The sequence below is a fragment of the Nicotiana attenuata genome, unplaced genomic scaffold, assembly GCF_001879085.1.
Source record: "Nicotiana attenuata strain UT unplaced genomic scaffold, NIATTr2, whole genome shotgun sequence".
In the NCBI taxonomy this organism is placed as follows: Eukaryota; Viridiplantae; Streptophyta; class Magnoliopsida; order Solanales; family Solanaceae; genus Nicotiana; species Nicotiana attenuata.
The window spans coordinates 111689-139597 of record NW_017670817.1 but is presented as its reverse complement, the minus strand read 5'-3'; the positions used below and the strand labels follow the sequence as shown (position 1 = coordinate 139597).

The following is a 27909-nucleotide window of genomic DNA, read 5'->3' as shown; positions in this document are numbered from 1 at the left end:
AATCATTAGGTGGCGACTCTTTAAATCAAACCCAATTCCCAAAAGGAATGAGTTGTCCTCCCAAAAGTCATAAACCCGATTTCGCGAGAAAAAGGGGGCGCGACAGCATGGCGACTCTGCTGGGGATTTTTAGGCTTTTACCATTTCAGACCTTTATTGTGAATTTATGTTTCTTCACGCACAATTACTTGTTTATTTCTTTTAAGCATTCAATTTTCTTTTCGATTGCAAAACTGACTTGTCTCCTTTTTTTCTTTTCTTTACTGCTTTCCTTTACTACTGCTTTAAATTATGAAAACTGTTGTATTTACTGCTTTCTTAACATACAAATACATGACTACATGCCTTTAACTGTTGCATAATCATGCTCAATATCATATTCCACTCGTGCCAAACAAAATCCTATAGCAACGCTTATAATGAGTGGTTGCGCTCTTCCGATATTATCACCCCCTAAATCCGGAAACGACATATTTGCGGTAAAACCAGTCGATCAACGGTGTAGTCGACGGTTCCGTCCCTTTCCCCCTTGAGTTGTCCGCTCAAGGGTACCAGTCTAAAACCCCATAGAAACCTCACTCTATTTAACTGGGCATGCATTATGGTCAAACCTAGCCGAGTCAGTTATGTTGTCCACATAATGACTCTTTAAGATAGCCTTGTCCAAAGTCCACTGGGTTCCCCTGAAACCCAAACGGACATTATCACGTTCTGTGCATTTATTTGGAGAACTAAATGCTTTTATGCCAATTATTGATGGTAAATAGTCGAGTCCGGTGGGGGAAAGGGCCTAACCTTATTTTCTTGCAGATAATGAGGCACGAAATCCCCAGATTCGGCATGGTTACTAACATCCATCCGAGACTGCTAAGATGGTGGAAAAATCTTCATTCCAGTGACCAGACTCTTGTCCGAAAATATCTAGGGAATCTACCCTCCCTCCTGGAAATCCAACCAGACAACAAGATTATCGAAGCTGCTACTCTCTTTTGGGATTGTGAAAGGTCCGTCTTCCGCTTCGGGGAGATTAAGATGACACCCTTACTAGAAGAAATAGGAGGATTAGCCGGCTTGGTATGGGAGACTCCAGGTTTATTGATGCCTGAGAACCGCAAGGGCATGGGTTTCCTCAAAATGATGGGTCTGAAGAAGAATCCAGAACTGACATGCCTCAAAGAATCCTAATCCCCTTTGATTATTTGTACGAGAGGTACGTTCACAGCAAATCCTACCGTACCTATCCTGATGAGTTTGCCATTACCTCATTGGGACATATCTATCGAAGGGTCTTTGTATTCGTGTTCTGTTTTCTGGGGTTGTGTTTCCAATGAAGAAAGCAAGAGTCCACACCCGACTAGCCATGGTCACTAAAACCTTAATGGAAGGAATTGGAGGGCAACCATTCAGCATTGTTCCCATGATCGTCGCAGAAATATACCGAGCCCTAGAGAAATGTCAACGGGGAGCTAGTCACTTCGAGGGTTGCAATTTGTTACTTCAGCTGTGGCTCGTGGAGCACCTACAAAAGGGTGAATACCGACAAGGCATTCAACGAAGAGATTGGGACGATCATATCGCTTTCCATCACCCAAAGTGAATGAATTATATCCCTGATATGTTTGCTCAGCCAGAGGATGCCAAAGGATGGTTCGAACTATTTGATAATTACAGAGGAGCAAGTACAATGGATGTTCGAATGGTTTCTGACTGAAGAGTTCATCGCCCGATCCTGAGACGCACCTTTTCTGATATTGATCGGTCTGAGAGGAACGTACCTTTACGTCCCTCTCCGAGTTATGAGGCAAGCTGGTAGGAAGCAGGTTGTACCCAGGGTCGACAAGATGAGTCACTTCCGGGCTGATTTCCAGGCTGACGATAGTCCTTACAAGTGCCAAGCTCAGCATATGTGGCACTGCAAGGTCGTCATGGGGAAAGATACCATTGAACTAGATAGATACCATGCCAGTTGTACTCCCTACTATACCGGCTGGTTGGAGGATAATCAAAGTGTTCTGAGTCAACTTGGGTTTCTTCGGGGTCACAGGATCATAGATGAAAAGGCTGAGGCGCAGGTTAAATACAATCAGCTATGCAAAAGAATCCGGGAGTGCGAAAGTGAGCACCGTGAAATACAAGAAGCCAATCAAAAGTTAATTGAGGAATGGAAGGACATGGCCATCAATGCCAACAAGCGATTGGGATACCTGGAGCGAGGCATAGTGGAACTGGAAAGAAGGTTTCTCAAAAGGGTCGAAGACTGTCAGAATGCTGAGGGAAACGAAGGCGGACATCTAGCCAGGGCCTACCTATTGCTGGGACTTCGCGAGCTGGGGAAGTTATTTGATGAAGCCAGGGATGCCGAGTCTGGGGAGGGTCCTTCAGGGACCAAGTAGATAGGACTTTATTTTTTCGCTATTTAAAATGTAATAAGGCCAATGGCCATTAGTGACTTTATTTTCCGGTTATTTAGCGTCAATTTGGGATTCGTCTTATTTTTCTATCAATAAAATGAGGCATTTAGCATTCCAAGTTCTCCAAATCAATCTGTCGCTAGGCCTACCCAAATTAGGACGCGATTTATATTCCTGCATTATGTGTTTAAATATTGCATCGACCTTTCATGAACCTCACTAATTGGTTACCTTTTTGTTTTATTTTTGTCTTTGATTATTCCCCTCCTCAAAGGTTAGTTCGAGCACTCTGGCAACATCATCCTATTCCACAAGATCCAACGGCCCTCCACCCACTCCTCCTCTCAGCCCCGTGAAAAACAAGAACAAAGGAAAGATGGAAGATTTGAACAACGCCAAAAAGGAAAACTCAACTGAACGGGTAGAGGTTACTCACGGTCATGGTACTTTGGTCCCCAAGGAGAATGCCTCCCAACTGGAGCAAAAGCTGCTAAAATTTCAGGAAGAACTTGATCAAGTCCGGAATTTGGCAAATCTGTCATTTTCCCTCACTACTCCAGATATCAATTTCCCAAATGCTCAGAACCCCACACCTCCACATAATCTCCCAAAGCAACAGAACCACCCAGCTCCTCACCACCACTGCAACACCTGCCATACTTCCTCTGCTCATCCCAGAACCACAAAACTCCACAAATGATCACTGCCACACCCACCATAACACCCCTATCTATGTGGAGACCATGCCACTCTCCACCCAACCCATCTCAGGCACACCCGAGTCTGATGATAAAGATTTGCTTATCAGGAACCTAGCTGAAGAACTTAAGAAATTGACTAGCCGGATCCAGGGCGTTGAAGGAAGTAAGGGAATTGAAGGGCTGAACTACAATGATCTTTGTATACAGCCCGATGTCGAACTGCCTGAGGGGTACAAACCTCCTAAGTTCGAGATGTTTAATGGTACAGGGGATCCAAGGATCCATTTGAGAACATACTGTGACAAGCTGGTTGGAGTAGGAAAAGACGAGAAAATCCGCATGAAGCTTTTCATGAGGAGCTTGAAGGGAGATGCTTTGTCTTGGTACATTAGCCAGGATCCAAAGAAATGGCCGAACTGGGTAAGCATGGCGTCCGACTTTATGGACAGGTTCAGGTTCAACACGGAGAATGCGCCAGATGTGTTCTATATTCAAAATCTAAAGAAGAAGCCCACAGAAGAGTATGCTACTCGCTGGAGGTCCGAAGCTGCTAAGGTTACACCTGCCTTAGAAGAAGAACAAATGAACAAATTCTTCGTTCGGGCTCAAGACCCATAGCATTATGAGAAGTTGATGATGATCGAGGGCCGCAAATTTTCTGACATTATCAAGCTGGGAGAAAGGATCGAAGAGGGCATCAAAAGCGGTATGGTTACTAATTTCGACGCTTTACAAGCTACAAACAAGGCCTTACAGTCAGGCGGTGTGTCCAAGAAAAGGGACGTAGGAGCCATAATGGTGGCACAAAGAACCAAATGTCCCGTCAAATGCCAAACCTACCCAATGCCTCCACTCACATATAAGCCTACCCCAAACTACCAAGCACCCTCACCCTCTTACCAAACTCCACCACCCACTTATCAATTACCTCCACCCCCCACATATCAGCCTACTTCACCCAGATATTCCCAACCCGCACATGTTTACCAAGCCTACAATGCTCAACCATCCCACTATCAATCCCCTCCCGCACGCCAAAACTTCCCTAGACCTCGACCAAACTTTGACCGAAGGCCTTCGAAATAATACACAGTTATTGCTGAACCTATTGACCAGTTTTATGAAAGACTCAAAGCTGCTGGTTACGTCACCCCTATCCCTACTGCTCCTGAGAACCCTTCTCAGTAGGTTAATCCAAATAAATACTGTGCTTACCATTCCGGCATGAAAGGACACACCATTGACGAATGCCATCCTCTGAAAGATAAGATCCAGACTTTAATTGATAACAAGATCATTGTGGCAAAGGAGCCTGCTCCGAATGTCCGCAATAACTTGCTGCCAGATCACAAGGGTGGAGGCGTCCACATGATTGAAATAGAGGACGATTGTGACCCCAAGGGATCGATCGGTTTGATCACAGAAGGTGACGATCCAAAGAAGCCAATAGTCACCCTTAATCCGATTGTAGTCCAGATTCAGCCCTCTGGGATCGCCGAGGTGAATATGTCCATGCCACTTGAGTTTGAAGCACCATCCTCTACAAAGACGCCAGCGCCGATTGAGGTTGAATTTATGTCACCAGCAAATGCACCTACACCCTTCGAAGTTGCAGTTTTACCGCCTAAGGTAAAGATAGCCACGCCAATTCCAGTGGCAATGTCGGCCGTAACACCATTCCATACAAAAGCCATACCTTGGGACTACACAGCCGAGGCAAGAAGAAAAGGCAAGGTCATGTTCGGAGAAGCTGTTGCGGCACAGGGTATGACGAGAACTGGTAGGGTTTATACCCCGGAACATTTGGCTGAGTCAAGTAAGCAGGCCTCTAGTCGACCAACCATCACTGAAACCGGGCCCGACGATCTCTGGAGAAAGATACAAGCCAAGGAATACTCGGTCATTGATCAGTTGAACAAAACACCGACGCAAATTTCTATCCTTGCTTTGCTACAGAGCTCCGATGCACACAAGAATGCCCTGTTAAAGGTGCTGAGTGAGGCGTATGTACCGAGCAACATCACTGGCAGGGAGATGGCTAACATGGTAGGCCAGGTATTGGAAAGTCACAAGATCACTTTTCATGAAGATGAGCTGCCACCAGAAGGGTTGAGTCACAACAAGGCGTTGCACATCACCGTGCAATGCGAAGATTACTTTATCACCAGAATCCTGATTGATGGAGGGTCCAGTCTCAACATTTGTCCGTTGGTAACACTCAGGACATTGGGAAAGGGACTGCATGAGATCAAGGACAGGGCCATCAACGTCAAAGATTTCGATGGTTCCCCAAGGTCCACCATTGGGGAAATTAGCCTGTGTTTGCAAATGGGGCCTACTTGGTTTGATGTTGACTTTCAAGTAATAGACGTGCTGACATCATACAATCTGTTATTGGGACGACCATGGATTCATGCCGCTGGGGCCGTAGCGTCAACGCTACATCAGGCAGTGAAGTTTGAGTGGAATCACCAAGAGGTGATCATTCACGGCGACGGTAGCAATCCCATATACAGTCGCCAAACCATCCCGGCAATAGGAGGCAGAAGAAAGATAGGCGGGGAGACTTATCACCACATCGAGCGGGTCAACGCCATTGATAAAGACAAATGGTGGGACAACAAAATTAAAAGCATATTGAACTGGAGCGGATACGAACCTGGCAAGGGGCTTGGCAAGAACCTCCAAGGAATCGCTAAGCCTATAAAACTAAAGAAGCATGGCACCACCTTCGGTCTGGGATATGAGTATACCTGGAAAGAATTCAACGACTGGTCGCCACCATGGTGCGGTCCTTACTATCATTGGAGCAGCCAATACCACGCTTGGAACACACTTTCCAACCGGCCGAAGTTATCTATGGGTCAGAAGAAGAGAAAGCACTGGCAGCAGTGAGGAATTTGTTCCTGGAAGACAATGATATGGATTGTTGTGTCATTTTCGAGGAGGAGGGGGAGGAAGGCCCTTCCATACAGGCTATAAGCAAAGGAGCACGCCTCAATAACTGGACCATCAGAACCACCAGAGCCCGGCGAGCCTCGAGGTAGCAAGAACAAGCATCATGCACTATCTTTTATTTTTTTGTCAATCAAATTTTTCTTTCGCATTTTAAAATTCCTGCAATAAGATCTTCAAATGTTCAAAACAGTTATGGAATTTGTCAAAGCATTTCGATTTTCCCTATAAATCAACATCTTATTATTTTCTCTCATTACTTTACTTATACAACATTACTATTACTTGTCTTGATGAACCAATGACTTTGACATGCAATGAGACAACGCAACAAACAGACATAGACTCAGAGGAAGATGACATACCAGAAGAGATTGTTAAGGAAGTCGAGAATTTTGAAAACAGGCCGAAGTCCAACCTGGACGAGACTGAGATTGTTAACCTGGGGGATGAAGAGAATGTCAAAGAAACACGAATCAACGTTCACTTATCGTCATCAGAAAAGAGGGAATACACAGAATTTCTAAGAGAATATGAGGACATATTCGCCTGGTCGTATGATGACATGACTGGTCTGAGTACATCTATTGTGGCACACAAACTGCCAACTGATCCGACATGTCCACCAGTAAAACAGAAGCTCAGAAAGTTCAAACCTGATATGAGTTTGAAAATCAAGGAAGAAGTCACCAAGCAGGTCAAAGCTAAAGTTCTCAGGGTAGTTGAGTATCCGACATGGTTAGCTAACATCGTGCCAGTACCAAAGAAGGACGGAAAGGTTAGAGTCTGTGTCGACTACCGGGATCTCAACCGGGCCAGTCCGAAAGACGACTTCCCCTTGCCAAATATACACATCCTGATCGACAATTGCGCCAAGCATGAATTGCAATCGTTTGTGGATTGTTTCGCCGGTTACCATCAGATCTGGATGGATGAAGAGGATGCTGAGAAAACGGCTTTCATCACGCTGTGGGGAATGTACTGCTACAAGATGATGCCGTTTGGGTTAAAGAATGCAAGGGCCACCTACATGAGGGCTATGACTACCATTTTTCATGATATGATACACAAGGAGATCGAGGTGTACGTAGATGACGTTATCATCAAGTCCAAGAAGGCCACTAATCACATGGAAGATTTGAGGAAATTCTTCAATAGACTGCGGAGGTACAACCTGAAACTGAATCCCGCAAAGTGTGCGTTTGGGGTTCCTGCTGGAAAATTACTTGGGTTCATTGTGAGTCGCCGGGGAATAGAACTGGATCCATCAAAGGTCAAAGCTATCCAAGAATTGCCACCGCCAAAGAACAAGAAGGACATGATGAGTTTCTTGGGGAGACTCAACTACATCAGTCGGTTCATAGCACAATCTACAGTTATCTGTGAGCCAATCTTTAAGATGTTAAAGAAGGACGCCGCTACTAAATGGACTGATGACTGCCAAAAATCTTTCGACAGAATTAAGGAATACCTATCAACTCCACTAGTATTGGTCCCGCCCGAGCCGGGTAGACCTTTACTACTCTACATTACAGTATTAGATGGTTCCTTCGGTTGCGTCCTGGGGCAGCATGATGAAACGGGGAGGAAAGAGCAGGCCATTTATTATCTCAGCAAGAAGTTCACTCCGTACGAAGCCCGGTATTCTCTGTTAGAGCGTACCTGTTGTGCTCTGACTTGGGTGGCCCAGAAGCTGAGGCACTACTTCTGTGCCTATACTACATACCTCATATCAAGGATGGATCCTCTAAAGTACATCTTTCAGAAGCCCATGCCCACTGGCAAGCTGGCCAAATGGAAAATCCTGTTGAGTGAATTTGACATTGTCTACGTGACTCAGAAATCAATCAAGGGACAGGCACTAGCAGATCACCTTGCTGAAAACCCCGTGGATGGAGAATACGAGCCCCTTAAGACGCATTTTCCTGACGAAGAGGTATCATTCATAGGAGAAGACATTGCAGAATCCTATGATGACTGGAGAATGTTTTTCGACGGAGCAGCTAATTTCAAAAGAGTTGGCATAGGAGCAGTCCTGGTGTCAGAAACCGGTCAACATTATCCGGTGTCAGCTAAGCTCAGGTTCCCGTGCACCAACAACATGGCCGAATATGAAGCCTGCATCTTAGGGCTCAAGATGGACATTTACATGAACATACAAGATGATGATAGGCTATAATTACGTATTTTAGTCGATTATTACACTCCAATTTACTGCACTTTTATTGAGTTTGAGCTTTAATCGCTAGTGTTTTGCACTAATGGTGTGTTTTATGCCTTGTAGGAGTGATTTCGAGCTATATAGATGTTATGGAATGAATTCAAGTGATTTGGAGCTTTGAAGTCTGAGTAAAAGTTCAAGGAATTAAGCCGGGATCGTGTTTTGGGGTCAACGGATGATAGTTAGAACAAACGAAGACTCCAGTAGGCATATTGCACACTGTCTAGTAAAATAGATATAATTTTTTGCTCAAAACTCCATTTGGGCTCCACAATATATGGTTGGAAAGCTAACTCAAAGGGCTACAACTTTCATGTTTGACGTTTTTCTAAATTCGAAACGAAACAGGGTGAAAAATGCGCGTCAATAGCGCGATTGCGCTCAGGTCGCGCTCGTCAGGCAGAACACTGGGCCACTAGCGCGATCGCGCTAGTCAATCCCGGAAAAAGTGTCCTTTTTCACATTGGAGAAGGTATAATTGTTTGGTTCCAACCCTACTTGGTTTATATACATGGAAAACGGTATTTTGAAGGAGGAGGACGTTTTTTAGAGGAAAACACAAGCACAGAGCCGCCGTGGAGGCCGGGTTTCATCTTTTCTTCCACCAACTTAGTCTTTTTATGTTTCTTTGTATGATTTGTTGTTTGGTTACCATGTCTATGTGGAGCTAAACTTAACGTTCTAGGGTTGTAGTTCTTTCATGACAGTTGCTATTCGAATATTGATTTTGATTTCTTGATTTATCGTATTAGTTTATTTATTCAATCCTGCGCTTAATTATTTGATTGCTTGATCACCAATTGAATACTATCTACGAATCTTGAATTGAACTCGAAAGTGGGAATTCTAGATTGCATATACCTGGGCATCGGGGAATGGATTCGCGGTTAGGATAGACATATACCAAATTGCCTTGCTTGGTTGATTTACAGGAATTATAAATGCGTTCTTGTTGATTCTAACTCCATAGACATATAGGCGTTAGGTTAGCTTGAATAGGCGAGTAAGAACTCGACAGATTCTTATGAGCAGTATTAACCCTGTCAACCAATAAACTAGATAAATTAATTAGATAATTCAATTGAAGAATATAATAGAAATGTTAAATAGCCCATAACCCTAGATCGTTTTCTTTACATTGATATCATAAAAATCTGCTCTTCCTCTGTTTAAAGTTCATTATTTATATTTCTTTATTTAATTAGTATAGAACCAAATACGTCTAGGTTTAATTCTTGTATAGATAATTAGGATAGTCTAATTTAGTTAATAGTTAATCACAAGTCCTCGTGGGAACGATACTCTACTCACTACTTTATTACTTGACGATCACGTATACTTGCGTGTGCGTTTGGTCGCAACAAGTTTTTGGCGCCGTTGCCGGGGACTTAGAAATTAATTATTTTTCTAGATTAGACTTTTACTTGTATCTTTACAAGTTTTTTTTTTATTCCTTCTCTTTTTGTAAATATTTTATTTTTATAACAATTTAATTTTTCTCTTATTGTGTTCATAGTTCTCTCAACATGACATCTGGGGATGAAATAACCGGAGGTAAGGTTATTAATGAAGACGCTTGGTTGACGGAAGACTTTTATGGCCCGTCTTTTTGGGCTTGTCATGTCCTGAACTCTGGGAGGTCTGAATTTGAATATGGGAGTAAGGGTTGGTATTGGGGGAATATTCACGATTAAGGGAATATGAGGAACGACGTTGTCTTCTAACAACGTTGGTGAATGATTGGTCTAAGGAGAGAGATGATCTTGCACATAAAATTGATAAATTTAGCTTGGCTGTGCATAACTTAGATGCAGATTTGAGTGCAAAGGTTGATGCGTGTAATGCCCAACAATTTAATAATGAGTTGTGTGAAGCTGAAAAAATCTTTTAGACCAAATTGAGGAGCTAAAACGAGAATATCAATCATTAGACCATATTTTTCTTGAGGATGCCAATGTTGAGAAGAGTGATTTAGAGTCATGTGAGGGAGTAGATAACATTACTTTGAGAGACTTGAGTGTGTGTAAATATAGGGATGCAAATAGTAGTAAAATTCATGAGTTAGAGCGCATTAGACCTCATTCCAATCATTTTTCCACATTGTGTTTAGATAGTAAGATAGTAATCGAGCCATCTGAGCCAATGAAGGGGTCAAAGAGCGAGGATGAGAGCGCCTATATTCTTGAATTTGTTGTGCCAAAAAGCAAAAATTACATTCCTCATCTAAAGGCCGAGAGGTGCAGAGTGAAAAATTTATTACTTGGCCTGGTTATCTTTATAGCCCCACCAAAGGTGCATAGCCACAGACTGGATGCCATGTTAGGGGTACAATTCATAAGTTCAAGGTGGAGACAAAAATTGGTTCAAGTCGTGCCGCGACTTTAAATTAGGCGCTTGTTGGGAGGCAACCTAGCTTTACTGCTTTCTTTTATTTTTATTTATTTTTGTTTACTTTATTTTTCTATCTATGTAGCATTTTTTGTAGGATTATGAGCATAGAAGAAAAGCCACTGGAAGTGTACAAAAGTGAGCTATGTGGTTGAAATAAGTGTGGGGTGACCGCACAAAGGATCGTACCTGGGAGAAGTCTGAGTATCCCGTGAGCTGCTAATACTTCGGCCTTTGGCCTACCAGGGAGTCTCTTTTACCCTCTTGTTATTTTTAGTGTGCATTGAGGACATTGCACAATTTTAAGTGTGGAGTGAGGAGATTGTCTGGGTGATTTTCTGTGCTATGTTAGCTTAGTTATAGTACTAGTTCTTAGTGTAGTAATTTTTTTTAAAAAAAAAAAACAAAAAACAAAAAAATGAAAAATGAAAAAAAATGAAAAAAAAAATCAAAAAATTTGGATTTTAGGAAAAATTTCTTATTTTCAACAACATTTACCATAAAAGCTTTCGGAAAACACGCCCGGATGCAAATAGAGGAGGGTAAAAATGAGATTTTAAGGCTTAAAAGCGCAGAATTGAGTTCTAAAACACAAGATGACCTTTCGAGTCATCACATTTGTTGTCACCATCAGGGAACTTTGCTCCCCTTCAAAATGGCTAAGCATAGTATAATTAGACTTTGATCTTTTCATCTTGCAGCTTGCCACTAGAACTGGCATTGCTCCTTTCCGTGGATTCCTTGCGGAAAATGTTCTTTGAGAAGCATAAGGATTATAAGGTACACCAGAGAAACCATTAGTATCCCGTCATCTTTCATTATTGGTTTCATGAACGCATTGAGGAAGGAAAAGGCTTCATTGAGTATTTTATCTATTCACGAGCAATTAGGATAAAAGTGGAACTAGAGATGAATGTAATGGAGAAATACTAAGTGATACATGTGTTACAGATGAATATGCTTATGCAGAAAAAAATTAATTGTATATTTATAAAAAGAGCACACCTCATTCTAAATCCACTATTCTAGATTATGCACTTGCCTCTTTTTCAAATTACACTGCTGCTAGCAGAATTTCTTGACGGAGTCATATGACTCGACTTTTAGCGGCATTATTTTGTGTTTTCTTATTACTTCCTTAAATATGGCTTTGATTTTATGCAGTTCAATAGTTTGGCTTGGCTTTTCTTGTGTGTTCCAACAAGCAGTTGACTGTTTACAAGGAGGTAATCTCAATCTCCACATTGCAGGTTCTCCTGCATCAAAGTTATTATGTAGCAATGCAGGTTAAGATTTATAACTTGGGGATTTTGTCGTAGGAATTCAAGAAAATGAAGGAGAGGCACCGGTAAACTTCAGACTAGACTTTGTTGTGAGCAGGAAGCAAACTAACGAGAGAGGCGAGAAGATATACATCCAAACCAAAATGCTCAAGAACTATGGACTTTACTCAAGGAAGACAACACATTTGTTTACATGTGTGCACTCAAGAGAAATGCTCAATGAAGCGCTCAAGAGAAGGGTGTAGGGCGTTGAGCAGGGCTAGTCAGCGCCCCGAAGTACACAAAATACTGGCTAGTACAAAGCAGGTGAAAGTAGAATTGATGACATACTTCACTTGCCGAAAGAGATGGAAAGATAAGTTAGAAATGTGTCAATCATTTTTCACATATCAAACATGCAAATGTAAAATGCCTGTAAATGTCTAGATCCACCAGAAAGATAAACCAAAGCTTAACCTATTTATCATGTTTTTTAAGGCATTAACTGGGCAGATTACAAAAAAACAGCTGAAGAAGGCCGAGTAATGGAATACGGAAGTCTACTAGAAATATTTAGTTTCTTTGTACAAAATATGAACCAATTTTAAGTTTTTTTTTTTGTTAAACTGCAAAATTTTATTTAACCAAGTAACTCAATATGTACAAGATGACTCGCCTGGTCTATAGAGTCATTCCTCAATTACAATTAGAACCGCTATTTCACTATGTATTCACTAATTTCACTTGAACTATACTCACTAATTCCACTTGAGCTATACAGGGTAACTATTTAATTGTGCTAACTCTTTCTTCCACTTGTGTATCTTCTGCCCTTTCATATGCAGTTGTAGTATGATCTCTCCGATGAGCTGTTTGCTTTTCAGTTTCTGGTTGGTAAACCTGCATCTATTTCTTTCTGCCCAGATATGGTAGACTGTTGCTGCAAATAAGAGTCCAGGATACTTGCAATTGGTGTGCAATTGTTAACTTTCCTGGAGTGCCATGTCACCTCCCCATCCTAGTTGCCATTGGTCTTATTATCCCTGTCCATCTTGTTAGGATCATTCACATGTTGTTTGAATATGGACAAGAGAAGAACAGATGTTGAAGATCTTCAATAGAATCAGTCTCACATTGCACACTGTTCTGAGAAACCTACACCCCCCTCCCCCCATCTCTTTAGTCTGTCTATTGTGGATAATCATTTTTGGACAGCTAACCATAATATAAATTGGTACTTAGGTAGTAAGCCTCTAGCTAACATCAGACTTTTCCATGAGACCTTTTCATACTGAGGCATAAGAGATTTGTAAGCTTTCTTAATGCTGAATCTACCTTTGTCAACCATTCCTTCTAACGTTGTGATAGGATCTCCTGCTTCAGCTAGCCATTGCCTTGCTTCAAAAATATTTTTAACCAGCCAGCTAGCTTGTTGTGGTGTCTTCATGTGCATTAGATCTTGTGCCTTGATGTAAATACCATGTATCCATAATCTGTCCTCTTTTAATGCTACTGCCCATAGTAGTTTGCACAAAGCAGCTTTATTCGACTTGAAGATGTCAATAATATTGAGTTCCCAGCAGATCTAGGCAGGCATAATTTATCCCATGCCACAAGGGCTTTCCTGGAGTGATAGCATTCATGTAGATAAGTAAGTTTTTCCTTAGTAATTCATACGTTAGATTTCTCATTATGTTTTATTTTTTCCTAAAAGGTTCATCTTTATTTCTTGTTGTGACAGTGTTTGTGGCTGCGCCTTTTGAAGTTGAATTTTTGAGGGGCTAGGTATGGATGAGAAACATATTACTGGATGAACCCTAATATGCAATTTTTGTCCCTATATATGCATGAACTTGAATTTTTTGTTACATACTTAATACTATAGAGGAGCATAGCGGAAATCAAATATAAATTTGGATAGAAATGTACACCACTATAGTTGTTACAGGATCGTTTCGATGGAGCTACATGGAAGTTTTACAGAGATACAGTCCTGTCAAGCCAATAGTCCTATCAAGCAAGTCTAAAACCTAAACCCCACAAAAACCTTAACGCCCGCTTTGGCTACAATGGGTCTTCTAATATCTTATTGTGTTTTAGCAAATATATGAGGGATCAAGTGTAATACTAAGATTGCAACTATTAAAACATCCAACTATAACTTTTCTTTCCTTCTTTCTCTTTTAATCTTTTCTTTTATTTTTGCTTTGAGCTTCAATGTGAAATGAAAAAATTTGCACATTGTTATGGCCTTATGTGATGGATAATTTGGTTCATCCTTATTCCATTTATATGATGGTGTTTGATACTAACATTATATTATCTGCTGAGAGATAACCAACTTTTGTTGTACTTAAACGTTATATTTATACAAAAAAATACCGAAAGATATTGGTGAAGGGGTGAATAATCAAAGCTAATCTAATAACCTATTAGTGATCATTGCTAAATTTGTCAAATAAATAGTTATTAATCTATTGGTAATGCATGAAAAAAGAATATTGGTAATATATTGCTAAATTATCAACCAATCTAGTTTATTGGTGAATATGGTGGTAATTTTCAGTTCTTTTAGTGACTTATATCACGACATAAAAATTATAGCTTCAAATCAAATTGGAGGAAAAAAAAAGCATTTGCTAATAACGTTAACAAAATGACTTTTAACGCAATTGTCCTATATAAATATGTATCAAGAAAACTCCACTTAAATTCTCATGTGAAAAAATTACCAACTAAAGCCATATGAGAAAATGTTCATTTAAATATATAATAACAAGATTTTTTCGACGAATCTCAACCTAAATTATCTAATAGTTACATATTTGTCATTAAAAAAAATATAACCACAAGTTTATCGTTTTTGTAACTAATCATAAATTCTTGCCATATAACCGAACAATTATAAACTTTTAATCACAAATACTTTTATATCTAAATGAACATAATTTATAATAATCGTAACAATAGTTGTCTCGAACGATAGCTACACTTAGTTACCATGACAAAACGATGTAGTCATGAATTCAAGCTACAATAAAATTATGATTTTGATTTCTCAAATTAAAAATTGTACAACTATTTCTTCACCATATTTATTATCTCAAATGTTTATTTGAAAGCAAGACAATCAAATTAATTGGAATACCTTCTAGAACTTTTAAACCTTCTATCAAATGTCTTTCTAAAATTTAAAACCAAGTCGTCAATTTTTTAAGAATTAATTTGAACTTTCATCTATTTCTAATTATTTGATTTTAATATTACAATTATAGTTCTCTATTTCATCTGAAAATGAGAAAGAACTGACAATATTTACTTTTTCTTATTAAATCTACATTTTTAAGAATTCTAAAGTGATGATGTAAAATTGTTGTTGTATTTTTGTTTAATTCCTTTCTCCCCTACTATAAACCCCAAGTCCGGCTCCGGCGTGACCCAACACAACAGCTCGGCGGTCCGGCTCCGGCAAGACCCTCTGTAAGTATCTCCTAAATCGAACTCAGTGAGGAAAAAATAAAAAACCCTAATACTAATTCAGATTCTTTTGTAATGCTAATTTTAGGTTTGTATATCCCTAACTCTACAGTAACAAAGGATCAATTTGTGAACGGATAGAGCAGTCATTCATGTTTGTTAATGTTGTATTAACTTACTAATTTTGGAGATCATGGAGAAAAGAGCACATTTGATGCTGCTCATTGATATAGTATAGTACCCTAGTAATGACTTTCTACTGAATTAAGCACAAAATGCATTATATAAACAACTCAAAGAACGTTTTTTTACTGTGTGTTTTGCTGTTTCTTATGATGAGAAAACAAAATGATTCATCTGATCGTAAAAGTTTTTTTTGAATAATTGTGGTGTTCGGGCCAGCTTGCCCACACCTCGACTATCCCACTGGGTAACTGCCCACCAATGCTTATGCAGATGACAAGAAATCATCTACCACACTTGTGAGATTTCTCGGGGCTTCTTGTTTTTTTTTTTTTTGTCTCTGATGGTTGTTCTGGTTTTTAATAGCAGACTGCACAAAATCCTGTGAGTTTCAGATAAGCATTAAGCAAACAAACTGAATGTAAATTTAGTGTTTTATGAAATGTTTTGTGGCTTTATTGATTGCATGTAAAATTATTGTTTTTTTTGTTTTTGTGGCAATCATATTGTTAGCTGTACTAGAAACTAATTTTTCCACCGGTAAAAAGAAGAAAGAAAATGGAAGGATAAGAGAAGAAGAAAGAGACAATTTGTATTAGAAATACTTTTGTTGTTCTTCTTCAATAAGACTTTTGATAAGTCATGCATGCGTGATGTATTTAGATAATTAAAATCTTGTATGCTATATTAGATGTGTCATATTTGTGAACCTAGTCTAGTTTTGATTTGGAAACTTGATATCTTGGTGATAGGAAGGGAGCGGAAAAATGGGCATGTCGGCGGCAAGCTCTGTCAATGAAGCTATGAAATTGTGCATATTTGACTTGAGAAGGGGACAACATGAAGGGCAGGAGTTGGACAAGATTTTATTTTTCTTTCCTGCTGATTTGCCTTTCCCCACCCAACTCTCTGTGATAGGGCTTAGTGAAGGGCTCATAACATTCACCAGGTGTGTTGTGACTGGCACTCACATATCTGCACCTGTATCTATTAATGAGTAGAAATTCATGTGATTCTTTTTAAAGCTCTTTCTTAAATATGGGATAACCAGATTGGTTGCTATGATTTTTAAACTTTCACATTACTTCTTTCACGCTGTCTTGATAACTGATCTGCAATGCTATTGAAGTCTGTATTCTTGGATAGAGCTTTTAGTTCTTAGTTTGAGGAAGATCTTTCCCTCTGTTCATATCTTTTTATCAATAGACATTCATTCTTACCCAAAGGATTCTTCAGTCATATCATTAGGTTGATAGATAGTTGAGCTCATGTTTGTGCATTCTCATATTAGAGGCATTAAAGAGGTAAAGAAATAAGAGCTTGAAGCTTGTTCCTAGATTGAAGTTGTTGTTCTTAATGAAGAGCAATGGGATTCTTCGTGGAAATGTTAATTTTTAAGGCTAAGATTTCGTTCATCCTCCATTTATCTTCTTTTTCTGAAAGATAGGTAATCTTTGATACGTATTACTGTGCCATCTGGATGTTGTTGTCAACTTCTTGCATTTTTACGATTCATGGATCTTTCAAGTCATATGGTAATATCCTCTATACTTTTTTTTTTTGCAGAATATTCTCCCCAGAGGCTCCGTGTGAGGTTATTGACGCAGAGATGCACTCACATGTTTTCTATGAGGCAGAGCGTGATATTTGGATGGTGATGGTATGATTTCTTGCACTTATATATCATTTTTCTGCTTCAACCAATAAACTTTACCTGGCACTTGATGACGTGGTTGAATTTTAATTCTTTGGTGAACTGTATGGAGGATAATTCTGCCACTAATCGGATTAGATAATAATGTGTGGTGATCACTTATTATCTGTACTGATTTGGGAGATAGTACAATGCTGGTCTGTCCTTCTACCTGCTAAATTTGAAAGGATGATCAATATAGAGGCTTGATATAAGCTCACTGATGTAATTGTTGCTGTATATAAGTGGATACGTAACTCACAGATGTTTTAAATCTGATGCTACATCCTTACTTGCTTCTTGGATTTTTTTTGCCCATACTTGAATAGTTTTAGTTCAATGAACAATTCCAGGACTACCACCTGCGGTGAACTGAAGCATAGAAGGTTGAGGACTAGGTTAGGAAAAATGAAAAGACAAGTGGTAGCTCAGGAAATTTCCTTCCATAATATTGCTGTTTGAAGTCTAAATGAACTGTTAAATATCATAGTTGGCGAACTGCACTAACGAACCATAGGCGGGTCCCTACTTCGTGGCATGCTCAGGCATGTGGTTCAAACATTGGAGTAACATGGATCTCATGTTGGACATAGGCACCAACAACCTTGAGATACACATAGTGCTTTATGGATTTGTATCTATATTTCTATGCTTTTGATGAGTATAATATCTCAAATTCTGTAGGGTGCTTAATATAATACTACTATGGTTTGTATATGCAGTTGGCTCTTAGATAGATTTCCCGAAAATTTTTTGAATAAAATTTTACTGGAGAAGATAGGATGATTAAGCATGACTATCATTTCTTGTTGGTTAAAAGCTGAGTATGACTTAATGGGAACAAGAAAGTTCAGATACAGAAATTTCTCGGACTAACTCAAATTTCCTCACGTCTTTATTGCCATTGCAGAAGAAATTTGTTATGCTTTGTAACTTTTATGTTATTTATTAGTTTCTGGTGGTATACCATGTTTAGGTGGTGGAGAAAAGTGAGTCAGAAGCCATATGGCGGACTGATGCTTTACGAAATGTTCTTAAAGAAGTTCACTCTCTCTTTGTGATGTTTCATGGGTCCATCAGAGCATTACTCGATAGAGAACCGAGTGGAGGGCTTACCAGGACGCATTTGTATTATTTTGTTATGGATTATTTAAGTGGTGAGGCTTTATTACGTACCTTGAAAATTTGCATTTCATCTCTTTTATAAGAAGATATTCCTGTTCAAATTATTTCATTGCAAGTCATAATCGCCAGCATTTGAAAAGCGGCTTTCATTGGATTTGTGCTGCTGGGGTAATACTATAGCTTCTGTATCTAATAATTCCATTAGTTTGTGCAATTTGAGCATTAAACAGCCTTTTGAATGCTTCACTTATTAATTTTTCCCTGTGGCAGATTTTCTTTCTGGCAAGAAGCTTCACTTGCCAAATTTCCGTGACTGTCTGAAGGAGCGTGGAAAAGTACAGATGTTGACTATTGGGAGGGAAGCAGCACTTGAAGTTCAGGTTCGTTGTTGGCAGTTTATTGCATACACTCAGTTTGTTGAAGCCCAGGGCAAACTGGAGATGAAAAGATAAAACTTTGGATTTATTTGTTTTGCTGGATTTATCCATTATGTTGCTCAGATCTGTGTGTCTTCGTGCTCGTCTTGTTGGCAAAATGGATGGGGTTTGCACTGTTGCTTTGCGTTGCCCTAGATAGGATCAAGTTTTGGCTTCTTTGACAAAGACACCATACCTCACTCTTTTCACATGGTAGCTTCTGCCAAAAGTTCATGGCATCTAAATGTCCCAAAAAAATAAAGAAGCAAAATCCCAGCTATTATCTTTTTAGAAATCTGTCCTGACGTACTTATGTGAAACACTTTGTACTGTTTCATTTGCTGAATAAAGATCAAGTGTCTTGGTCAAAGTAAAGATTATTAACCCAAGCATTCAGGTTTACACTTAACATGTTTGTTCACTACTTTTACGCTTTTACCTGTCCATACTTGATTGCCATTGATCTTCATTGTTGTAATGGAATTTACGTTTGAGGAATAAAAGAAGAATTTGGTTGCCCATATGTAGTTGGAGGAATAGTTACCCAAAAATTCAAAGTTATCAGCATATCAAACATCTGGTGGACTTGAAACCGAGTCTTTTATCCTCCACCAATATCATATAGACTATAGCCTCATTAGCATTATAAATGTTTAGAACTCCGAAGGTAAAACTTTAGCTAATAGCAGCTTTAGAGTTAAACAACTGTAGTTTAGCTGCGTATAATAGACCTTTGTGGTCCAGCCCTTCCCCGGACCCCGTACATAGCGAGAGCTTAGTGCACCGGGCTGCCCCCCCCCCTCCCTCTCTCTCTCTCTCTCTCTCTCTCTCAATAAGATGACTGTTTCAATATTAAACTCTCATCTTGAGTTGCTTAAAGGATGTTGCCTACAGCTGGTATACTACATTACAGTAGAATAGACAATCGGATGTAATTTGGTTTAATCTTAGATGGTAAATCTTTGGACATTTTCATGTTTTTTCCACTCTTCCCATTTCTTGTTTTCTTCTCCTTTTTTTTTTTTTTTTTTTTTTTTTCTGTATGACCGAGAGATCCCCGAGGGATAATGGCGCCCAGTTCAAAAATCAATTTATAACGTGTAAAATGGGATCTCTGAGTCATGAAGCAATATTAAATCAAGCTGGGTATTTGTCGTAAGAGTGAAATTAGCTAATACACGCCATTATTATTTCATTAATTTCATTTTTTATTCTTTAATCTATATTCTGATAATGAGTATTCATGTTTAATCTTGGATAGATTCTTCTTATATTGTCACACTTCTGCTCCGACTTTTACTTGTTGCATTAGGGGCGGAAATGCTTGCGAATTAATTTGAAGATTGTGCTTTTAGTACCAATATATCTTCTCCCAAAATCTTTTTGACCAACTATAACAAAAACATGCGAGTATATGTACCGTAAGGAATTACAGAAAGGGTGTTACTTAATATATGGCCAGACTGATGATTTGAACTCTATTTTTATGTCCCCTCTTGATTGACATGTGGTATGAAATCCAATGCCTGAAGGTAGAATTTTGTTAATAAGGCTGATGTTATTGTGTAGATGCCATAATCTTTTGGTGAAGATATTATCATTCTAACCACAATTTCTTGCATTTTTTGGCATTCAGTCACTAGTAAGAGTGCTAGAATCATGTGCCGGCTGCACACAGTGCTACTCACTGATCATGTTCCAGGACCTGCTGGTTTCCACAACTCTTTCTCCTGTAGGCTTCTCTCTCTATCTCTCTCTCTCTCTCTCTCTCTCTCTCTCTCTCTCTCTCTCTCTCTCTCTCTGGTTCACTTGTACTTTCCATCTTTATATTGTCTTTAGTTAGACCTGGCAACTGGAGAGGAAACTGGCCCACAAAAAATAGGCCCAGTTAGGTTAACTGGGGCTGGGCTAGTCCAGGCCTAAACATTGGGTTTGGGCCAGTTCAGGATTCTAGCTCATGAAGTGGCTCGAATAGGGACCAACTTCCTAATCCGACCGGCCCTAATTAGTAGGAAAAAACTGAAATTAATGGTTCTAGTTTATACCATTGCATCTGATTATACTTCTAGTCGGGGCCAAATGAACTTACTCTCAGGAAATACTTCAGAGGTGGTTGTTCTCTTAAAAGATTGGGTCAAAGCTAAGTAAGAATTCAAGTGGTCGACAATGATTCAAACTCAAAAGAACTTATATATCTGAACATGAACAAACTATGAGTATATTTGAATAATATATTAGATTGGGATTACATGGTTTCCTCCACTATATTCTTGTTGTAATTAACAAAGTATTAAACAAACAAACAAACACAATGTTAAATTTACATTTTTTTTTAAAATTTAAAACGTTATATTTTACATGCTTCAAAATAATTATTCTTAAAATTCCATTTAAATAAATGCAATTGTAAGAGGTAAAAGTCCCGGCTGGACTGGGGTGACCCACCAAGAATCGGTATAATTGGTTGGTGGTCCTGGTCCTGGGCTGTTCTCAAACCCAAGAATTTTCAACCGGCCCTGCCCGGCTAAGTCGAAACCAGTTTGGGCCAGTTCAAGCCTGGCCAGGCCCAACTTAACTAGGCCCGTCCTGGTTCGGTTAAGCCCGGTGGCCGGTTTATCTTTAGTAATTTTGTTATAGAAGCAGTAGTCGTTCAAAACTAAAGAAAGATCTGAATAAAACGAATATTATCTGCATTGACAAACTATCTATGGGGAACCTTTGATGTTAATGGTCATGTCTTGCTCCAACCATGAACGATTACTATTCGCCTTTTCAGGATGACTTGATTAACCTATTCACCTATACTGTCATGAGGTTGACCCCAAATGCTCTGTCTGCTGGTGCTGGCTCCTGGTCCTATTTACGTAAAGGAAGCACTACTTCTAATGCTTCTGGTTCATTATTGGCAAGCTCTACCTCTGTTCTGGACCGGCACTACAGCTCACGGGATACTTCTCCCGTTGGAGTTCGTAACTATCAGGTTGTTAGGCCCTTACAGCATGACAAATGGTCCAAAGGGAAGGATGGTTTCCTTGTTACTGATATCTGGGGCACAGAAGTTGGCAGCTTGAGTCCCAGCAGTCCAACAATTTGGCTTAAGCAAACAGAGGAGAGGATGTATCTTTGTGCTTTTCAGCATAGGAGCCTCACCATAATACTTTTCTTTCCCGTCACATCTGTACACAATGGGGAGCAAGGGTTGTCGGTGGTGAAGCAGCAAATTCTGGAGAATGTAAGTCGATACAACAAATGAAAACATATTCTTGTTTTTGTTGAAATATACGTTGGTTCTTGTTAAACGTGGGCTCTTCTCTTGATCTACCCTAACCTCCTAATGAGGACCTCTTTGTTAGGGCATCTTCTATGTAAAATGGAACTTATCACAGTAGGGTTTGCAAAGGATCTACGATTAGCTCCATAATGTAAAGCTTTTCTATGACCTATTCTGAAACATTGAAAGAGAGACCTCGGTGAGATAAAACTATAACATCACGTCTTAGAGCCCGTTTGGACATTAGAATTTTTTCATTTTCTTTCGAAAAAATTTCACTTTTTTCGAAAACAATGTTTCGCCATAAAATTTTCAATTTTCACTTGAAGATGAATTTTGGAATTTTTCGAAAATTTGAAAAACTCGAAAAAGCTGTTTTTCAAAATTTTCACTCATATCACTCACAAAAATTCAAAAACAACCCAAAATTGTATTCATGTCCAAACACAACTCTAATTTTCAAATACCATTTTTACTTGAAAAAAAATTCACTTTTTTTTGGAATTTTACAATTCTTGTGTCCAAATGCCCACTTAATTTTGCATTGGCTGCAGATAAGGGTTAAGAAAAATATTCGTATCTGCCTGGTTCTTGCTGATTTCTGCATTTGGTAAATGTTAACAATGATGCTTGTGCGTAGTGATTGCATAAAGCAGTGTTGTCAAAGGCGAAAGCTCTAAAAAGGGCTCTAGGTCTCTTGAGGCTTTAAGCTCAAAGCATACTTAAATTGTGGGCTTTAGTAAAAAAAGGCGCAATGACGGAAAAAAGATAAAAATATATATGTAATTCAAGAACAAAGTAACAAATTCATTCATAATGCTTCCCTTAGCAGCTAATACACATATTTTCGGTTATACTTGTTGTTTACTACCGCTTGATTCAACAGAGAACTCATGGGCTATGAGTTCCACGCCTTACTGCTTGCCTTACTCCGAAGCACAACTTAAGCGAGGTAAAGCGCCCTTCTTGAACTTTTCTGAGCTTCAGGGCTTAAGCACGCCTTAAATGAGCCTTTGACAACACTGGCGTAAAGTCGCTATGGTGGGCCAGTTAGCAGCTTGGACCTTTTATGCCTCACGCTTCCTATATAAGGAGGAAGGTGTCTCTATTTTCTCGCTTTTGTTGGGCCAGAAGATATCTACAAGGGTAGAGGGTTAACAACGGTGGGAAGGAGGATGTTGGAGTAGTTGCTGGCAAGGAAATGGGTTAAACCCTAATTTATCTTGCTGCAGCATAGTCAATCAAGGAAATAAATGTTTATTGTCTTGTTACAGCCGGGATGAACAAAGAAATGGGAAATGCCAGTCTTTTGTGAGCAGGAAAAGGGAACTCTTTTTTTTGTTTATATTGGCAGGAGAATAGAAAGTTTTCCTTCATGGCAATCTACAGCAACTCCCAGGCCAGTTTATCTCGCAGAAGTTTTAGTTGTCACGGACACTAAATCATCTCACCGATTCTTCATTTTTGTTTCATTATATGAAATCTTGCGCTTTGTTATAGGTTGAGACTCACACGTTGATGTCATTCTTACTGCAAATACAAATGAAAGGAGATTTGTAATATGTTCTTCCTTGGCAAAATTAGAAGCTACCAACGACTAAATCGTTCTGATGTGATTAAGATTGGTTAACAAAATTCTTTGCTGTACAAAAGCTAGAGTCAATCATAGACATTCTGTATCTCATGCTTTTTCCCCCGTGAATTCTCTTGACCAGGAAGGGAATAAGCTGTTTAATCCTCATGTGTACCTTTTATTTTGTTGACAAACTTTTTTACTAGCATTAACTTAATTGCATTCTAGCCTGAACAAATCCTCAGTAACAAGCTCACCTTGTAGATCCTGGGTTTCCGTGGTGGTTATGTGTTTTTTAGTTGACAAATACACTAAACAATCTGTATATTGTTGCTTTAGGTTTTACAAGACTTCTTCAAAGACTTAAAATGGTGGCTCTAAGTGGTTTGTGTTGTATTAGCCAAGCTAGTGTTTGATTTGACTCCTCATAAGTCGAGTGGGCACTAGTAGAAGAGACAATGAATTGATGCAACAAATATACGACCTCAAGCGAAAATGAATCAAATAAATATTAGTTATGGTGCTTTTATCAAGATCATGTTTCGTGTGTTCTCTGTGGTTTTTCCCTTCCATTTTCATTTTGAGATTAATAGCCTTTCTCTGGTGAGCATAATATGATATATAAAATTATTATCTTGGTCAGTTCATTACATATCTTGTTAATTTCAGGCATCACCCAAGATATTCAAAGTTGAAGAGAAACTATCCAGAGGATGGGGTGGTGAGAATGCATATCATGTGAGTGGTTACCGCTACTTACTTGTAGACGGTGATAGATGCATCTCTCGGGCATCTCCGCCTGGAAAAGTAACAACTCTTACAAAGGTTAGATAACTTCCTTTTTTCCTTCTTTTGGTTGTCAAAGACTCAAAGCTTTCATTTCATTCGAGAATCCACCTATTGTAATGCTTGCTTTGCTTTTTTGAATATAGTGGAAGTTCCAATATATGTGCCTATTTAACAGCCATGTGAAAATAGTAAAGATTTTAAAGATTAATTCGTCTCTCTAAGTGCGGCTGCTCTTGCTCCTCAACTTCAATTACACTTAGTCACATTATATGGGTACTCCAACACACTTGCTACTAACAGATGCAGCAGGACATCAGAGAAGATGAAAGCTTTTAGAACCTCATTATTATTGTATTTGCGAAGATAAGATTTTTATTGGAGTTGCAATTGTGGGGGTATAGCTGACGAAGTTTGACCAAGTTGGCATCTTTTTGTTGCTTGCAATCAGAAACCTTTATACAAAATTAAATATTGGTGCCAAGGCAAAGTAAAATTAATATAGTTTCATGGAATATGTTTCTTTGGATATGTTATATCCAAATAATTTGATATGTTGGAGACTTCTTGTTCTTAGCTTCCTTTGGCGGTGAGGTGCTTGTTGTGGTTACCATGATGCTTAGAGTTTTTGCATATGGCTCACAGTGAGGTGTTTGGCTATCTTGCACCCTTAATGTGAGCCCTCTGCCACAAGCAAGTAAAACTGAAAACTAGAAAGAAAAAAAAAACGGGTGCTATAATAAATTTGTCAATTAGACATTAACAATTTTGAATTTATTTGGTACACAGTTTCATGTATTTGGATGGTTGGTTGGTTGTTATTTTGAAAATTCTCATTTATTTATTGACAAGCAAGTTTTATTTAGTAGTTTCTTTTAAAGATATACTGAGTCTGCACCTAGGATACTTGCACTAGGTGACCTATTAAGCCCCATGTCAATCAATCTTTTGTCGAAGGTGATTTGATAGCACACTGCTTCTAAGGGTGTGTGTGGTACGAAGGAAAATATTTAAAATATTTTTCAATTTTCCCATGTTTGGTTGGTTTGAATGTTTTGGAAAATGTTTTCCTTGTGATAGAAAAAGTATTTTCTTTCACTTCAACAAAATGAGTGAACCTTATTGCATGAGGGCCAGTTTCCAAGAAAACATTTTTCAAGAAGCATTTTCCTTCATACCAAACACGAGTGTTAAATAAAATTCTCTGATGTTTACCTTATTGCATGAGGGCCAGTTTTACTTTAAATATATTTACCTTGTGACCAGTTTTCTTGTTAAGTTCGTGAACATTTGTTTGATAAGGTAGTCATTAACTGGTAATATTCTTTTCTCATAGAACGATTTAGCCATGGTAATCAAGTTTGTGTACTGTAATAACTAGATTTGACTGTTGCTCTGAATAATCTGATAATGCATACAGGATTCTTTAGTTGCAATGAATAAGCTCCGAGAAGAGGTTGACTTAGAAAAGAGCAGAGCTAAATGTGATGGCTCAGACAGTGAGAAAGACCAAGAAATTTGTATTAGAGCAAAAAATGGTGCTTGGGTGATTTCCCGGTTGACGCGAGGGAAGGAACTCTACATGGTACTTGAGAAAGCCAATGAGACCCTTCTTTATGCCTCTGAAGCTGTTGAAAAGTTCAGTGACAGGTAAAAATTGCCCAAGGAAGGTCTAAGATTGAGCATTTTTACTGAAAATTTTCACGTCTAACCACCAACTACTTAACTGCATCATAAGGTGTTTTGAACCCTACATGTGCCTCAACATGTCCTCCTTTAATTCCTTGTTTTCATCATTTTCCAATAGGATTTAACTTGCATACATTGACAATGTAAAAGTCAATATCTTAACTTGTAGTCAGTAACCTGGCTTATTTTTCAGTTACTAATCTCACTTTCTATGGACGATCTTACGAGTCTTTAAAACTTCCTTTGGAATAGTGTTCGTCTCATGTTAACTTTCTTAAACTATGCAGGTATTGCAGTGGCGCTTTTTCTTTGTAACAGGGAAACTAGTTTTTGGTATTGCCGAGACACAGGATTCATACAAAAGACATAGCTACATATCTTATGTTGTTGTTAATTCAAATATGTTCTACATATCTTATGTTGTTGTTATTTCAAATATGTTTGTACTGTTTATAAATAAATAAAAACTTGATCCTCTCCTCTTCCACTTTGAAAATCTAAATCACTTGTATAGTGTATGCATTTTTTCTCCCTGTAATTTCAAGCACCAATTTGGAGATTATATTATATATTTAATATTATCCTCTTACAATTGAAATCTGCTCCCCTCTCATCGTTCTTTACCCCCTGTCGCTCCCCACCACATAAAAAGGAAACAGAAGCACAAGTATTTTAGTTCTGTATTTGTTTAATTTTTGAAGTTCGAAATGAAATAAAATAAAAGGTGCCTGTCGAACGAAGTGGTGAAATATTTGAGGTCAGTCACTCCCAATGTTGTTTATGCTTAATGTTCTCATTAGGGGTGTACAAAGGAAACCGATAAACCGCACCAACCCGATAATCTGAGTCAAACCGAGAAAAAAATCCGACTATGGTTTGGTTTGATTTGGTTTGGTGTTGGAGAAAAAAATCCGACCATAATTAGTTTGGTTTGGTTTTAACTAAAGAAAGTCAAACCAAACCAACCCGATATTACATATATACAAATTTTAGATAGATTTAATATATAAATATACTTATTGTGTTGTAATTTATAAATATTTCTTAAACTTTTTCATAATTTTATCTTTTAATGTGTTATTTCAAGGTTGGACTTAGAACTTTTGAATGTTCAAATAAGTTTATAGCCATTAATATTAGTAACTTAAATAATGCTAACAAAAGCCCAAACCAAAATCAAATCAATATTAATGCTAACAAAAGATATTCAACTCAATACTACCAACGACAATGTATTGAATATCTATTTTTTATTTTGCGATAATTTAGATAGAAGTGCATAACTTATTTTTATTTTTTCTTTAGCGTTTAGTCATGTAATTAATACTCCCTTATTAGTCTACTTATTTTAGTATGACCTAGTACTTTTAGATTATGTTTATTTTTATAATTAGCAATATTTATATTACATAATTTTATTGTCTTTATTGTTGAATATTTTAGGATAATGCCATGACGCATCTCATATTTTGTATTATTTTCTTGGAAAATACCTTATATAGTTGTATCTTACTAGGATTAAAGAAATATTTTGAGCACATGTCATATGTTTTGTGTTACGAAGATTTTACCGGAAAAAAACCCGAAAAATCCGAATAACCCGAAAACCCGAGAAAAACCGAGATTGAAAAACCCGAGTTTTATTGGTTTGGTTTGGTCTTTAGATGTAATAACCCGACACAATTGGTTTGGTTTGGTAATTACAAAATCCGAACCAACCTGACCTATGTACACCCCTAGTTCTCATATATAAAATGT

The 27909-nt window shown here is 38.5% G+C and overlaps 1 protein-coding gene across 2 annotated transcripts; it reads left to right on the top strand.

The window, feature by feature from the left end:
• Positions 1 to 15214: 15214 nt before the first annotated feature.
• On the top strand, positions 15215 to 26713 carry LOC109243621 (vacuolar fusion protein CCZ1 homolog). Of its 2 annotated transcripts, XM_019410580.1 has the most exons (10): positions 15215 to 15418; positions 16351 to 16547; positions 17165 to 17258; positions 18268 to 18448; positions 18687 to 18796; positions 20469 to 20564; positions 21609 to 22064; positions 24346 to 24501; positions 25883 to 26112; positions 26439 to 26713. In XM_019410580.1, the coding sequence occupies exons 2-10, from the start codon at positions 16366 to 16368 to the stop codon at positions 26464 to 26466; spliced, it is 1533 nt and encodes a 510-aa protein (XP_019266125.1). In that variant the 5' UTR covers positions 15215 to 15418; positions 16351 to 16365; the 3' UTR covers positions 26467 to 26713. The 2 variants fall into 2 exon arrangements, with proteins under 2 accessions (XP_019266125.1, XP_019266127.1); XM_019410582.1 differs by lacking the exons at positions 15215 to 15418; positions 16351 to 16547; positions 17165 to 17258; positions 18268 to 18448 and adding an exon at positions 18514 to 18584.
• The last annotated feature ends 1196 nt before the right edge of the window (positions 26714 to 27909 follow it).

Bases quoted from the DNA above. Each gene is read 5' to 3' on its own strand.
- LOC109243621 (XM_019410580.1), top strand. From the start codon at position 16,366: ATGGGCATGTCGGCGGCAAGCTCTGTCAATGAAGCTATGAAATTGTGC. The intron at 18,797-20,468 runs GTTCGTTGTTGG...TTTGGCATTCAG, and splicing joins AAGCAGCACTTGAAGTTCAG to TCACTAGTAAGAGTGCTAGA. The intron at 24,502-25,882 runs GTTAGATAACTT...TAATGCATACAG, and splicing joins AAGTAACAACTCTTACAAAG to GATTCTTTAGTTGCAATGAA.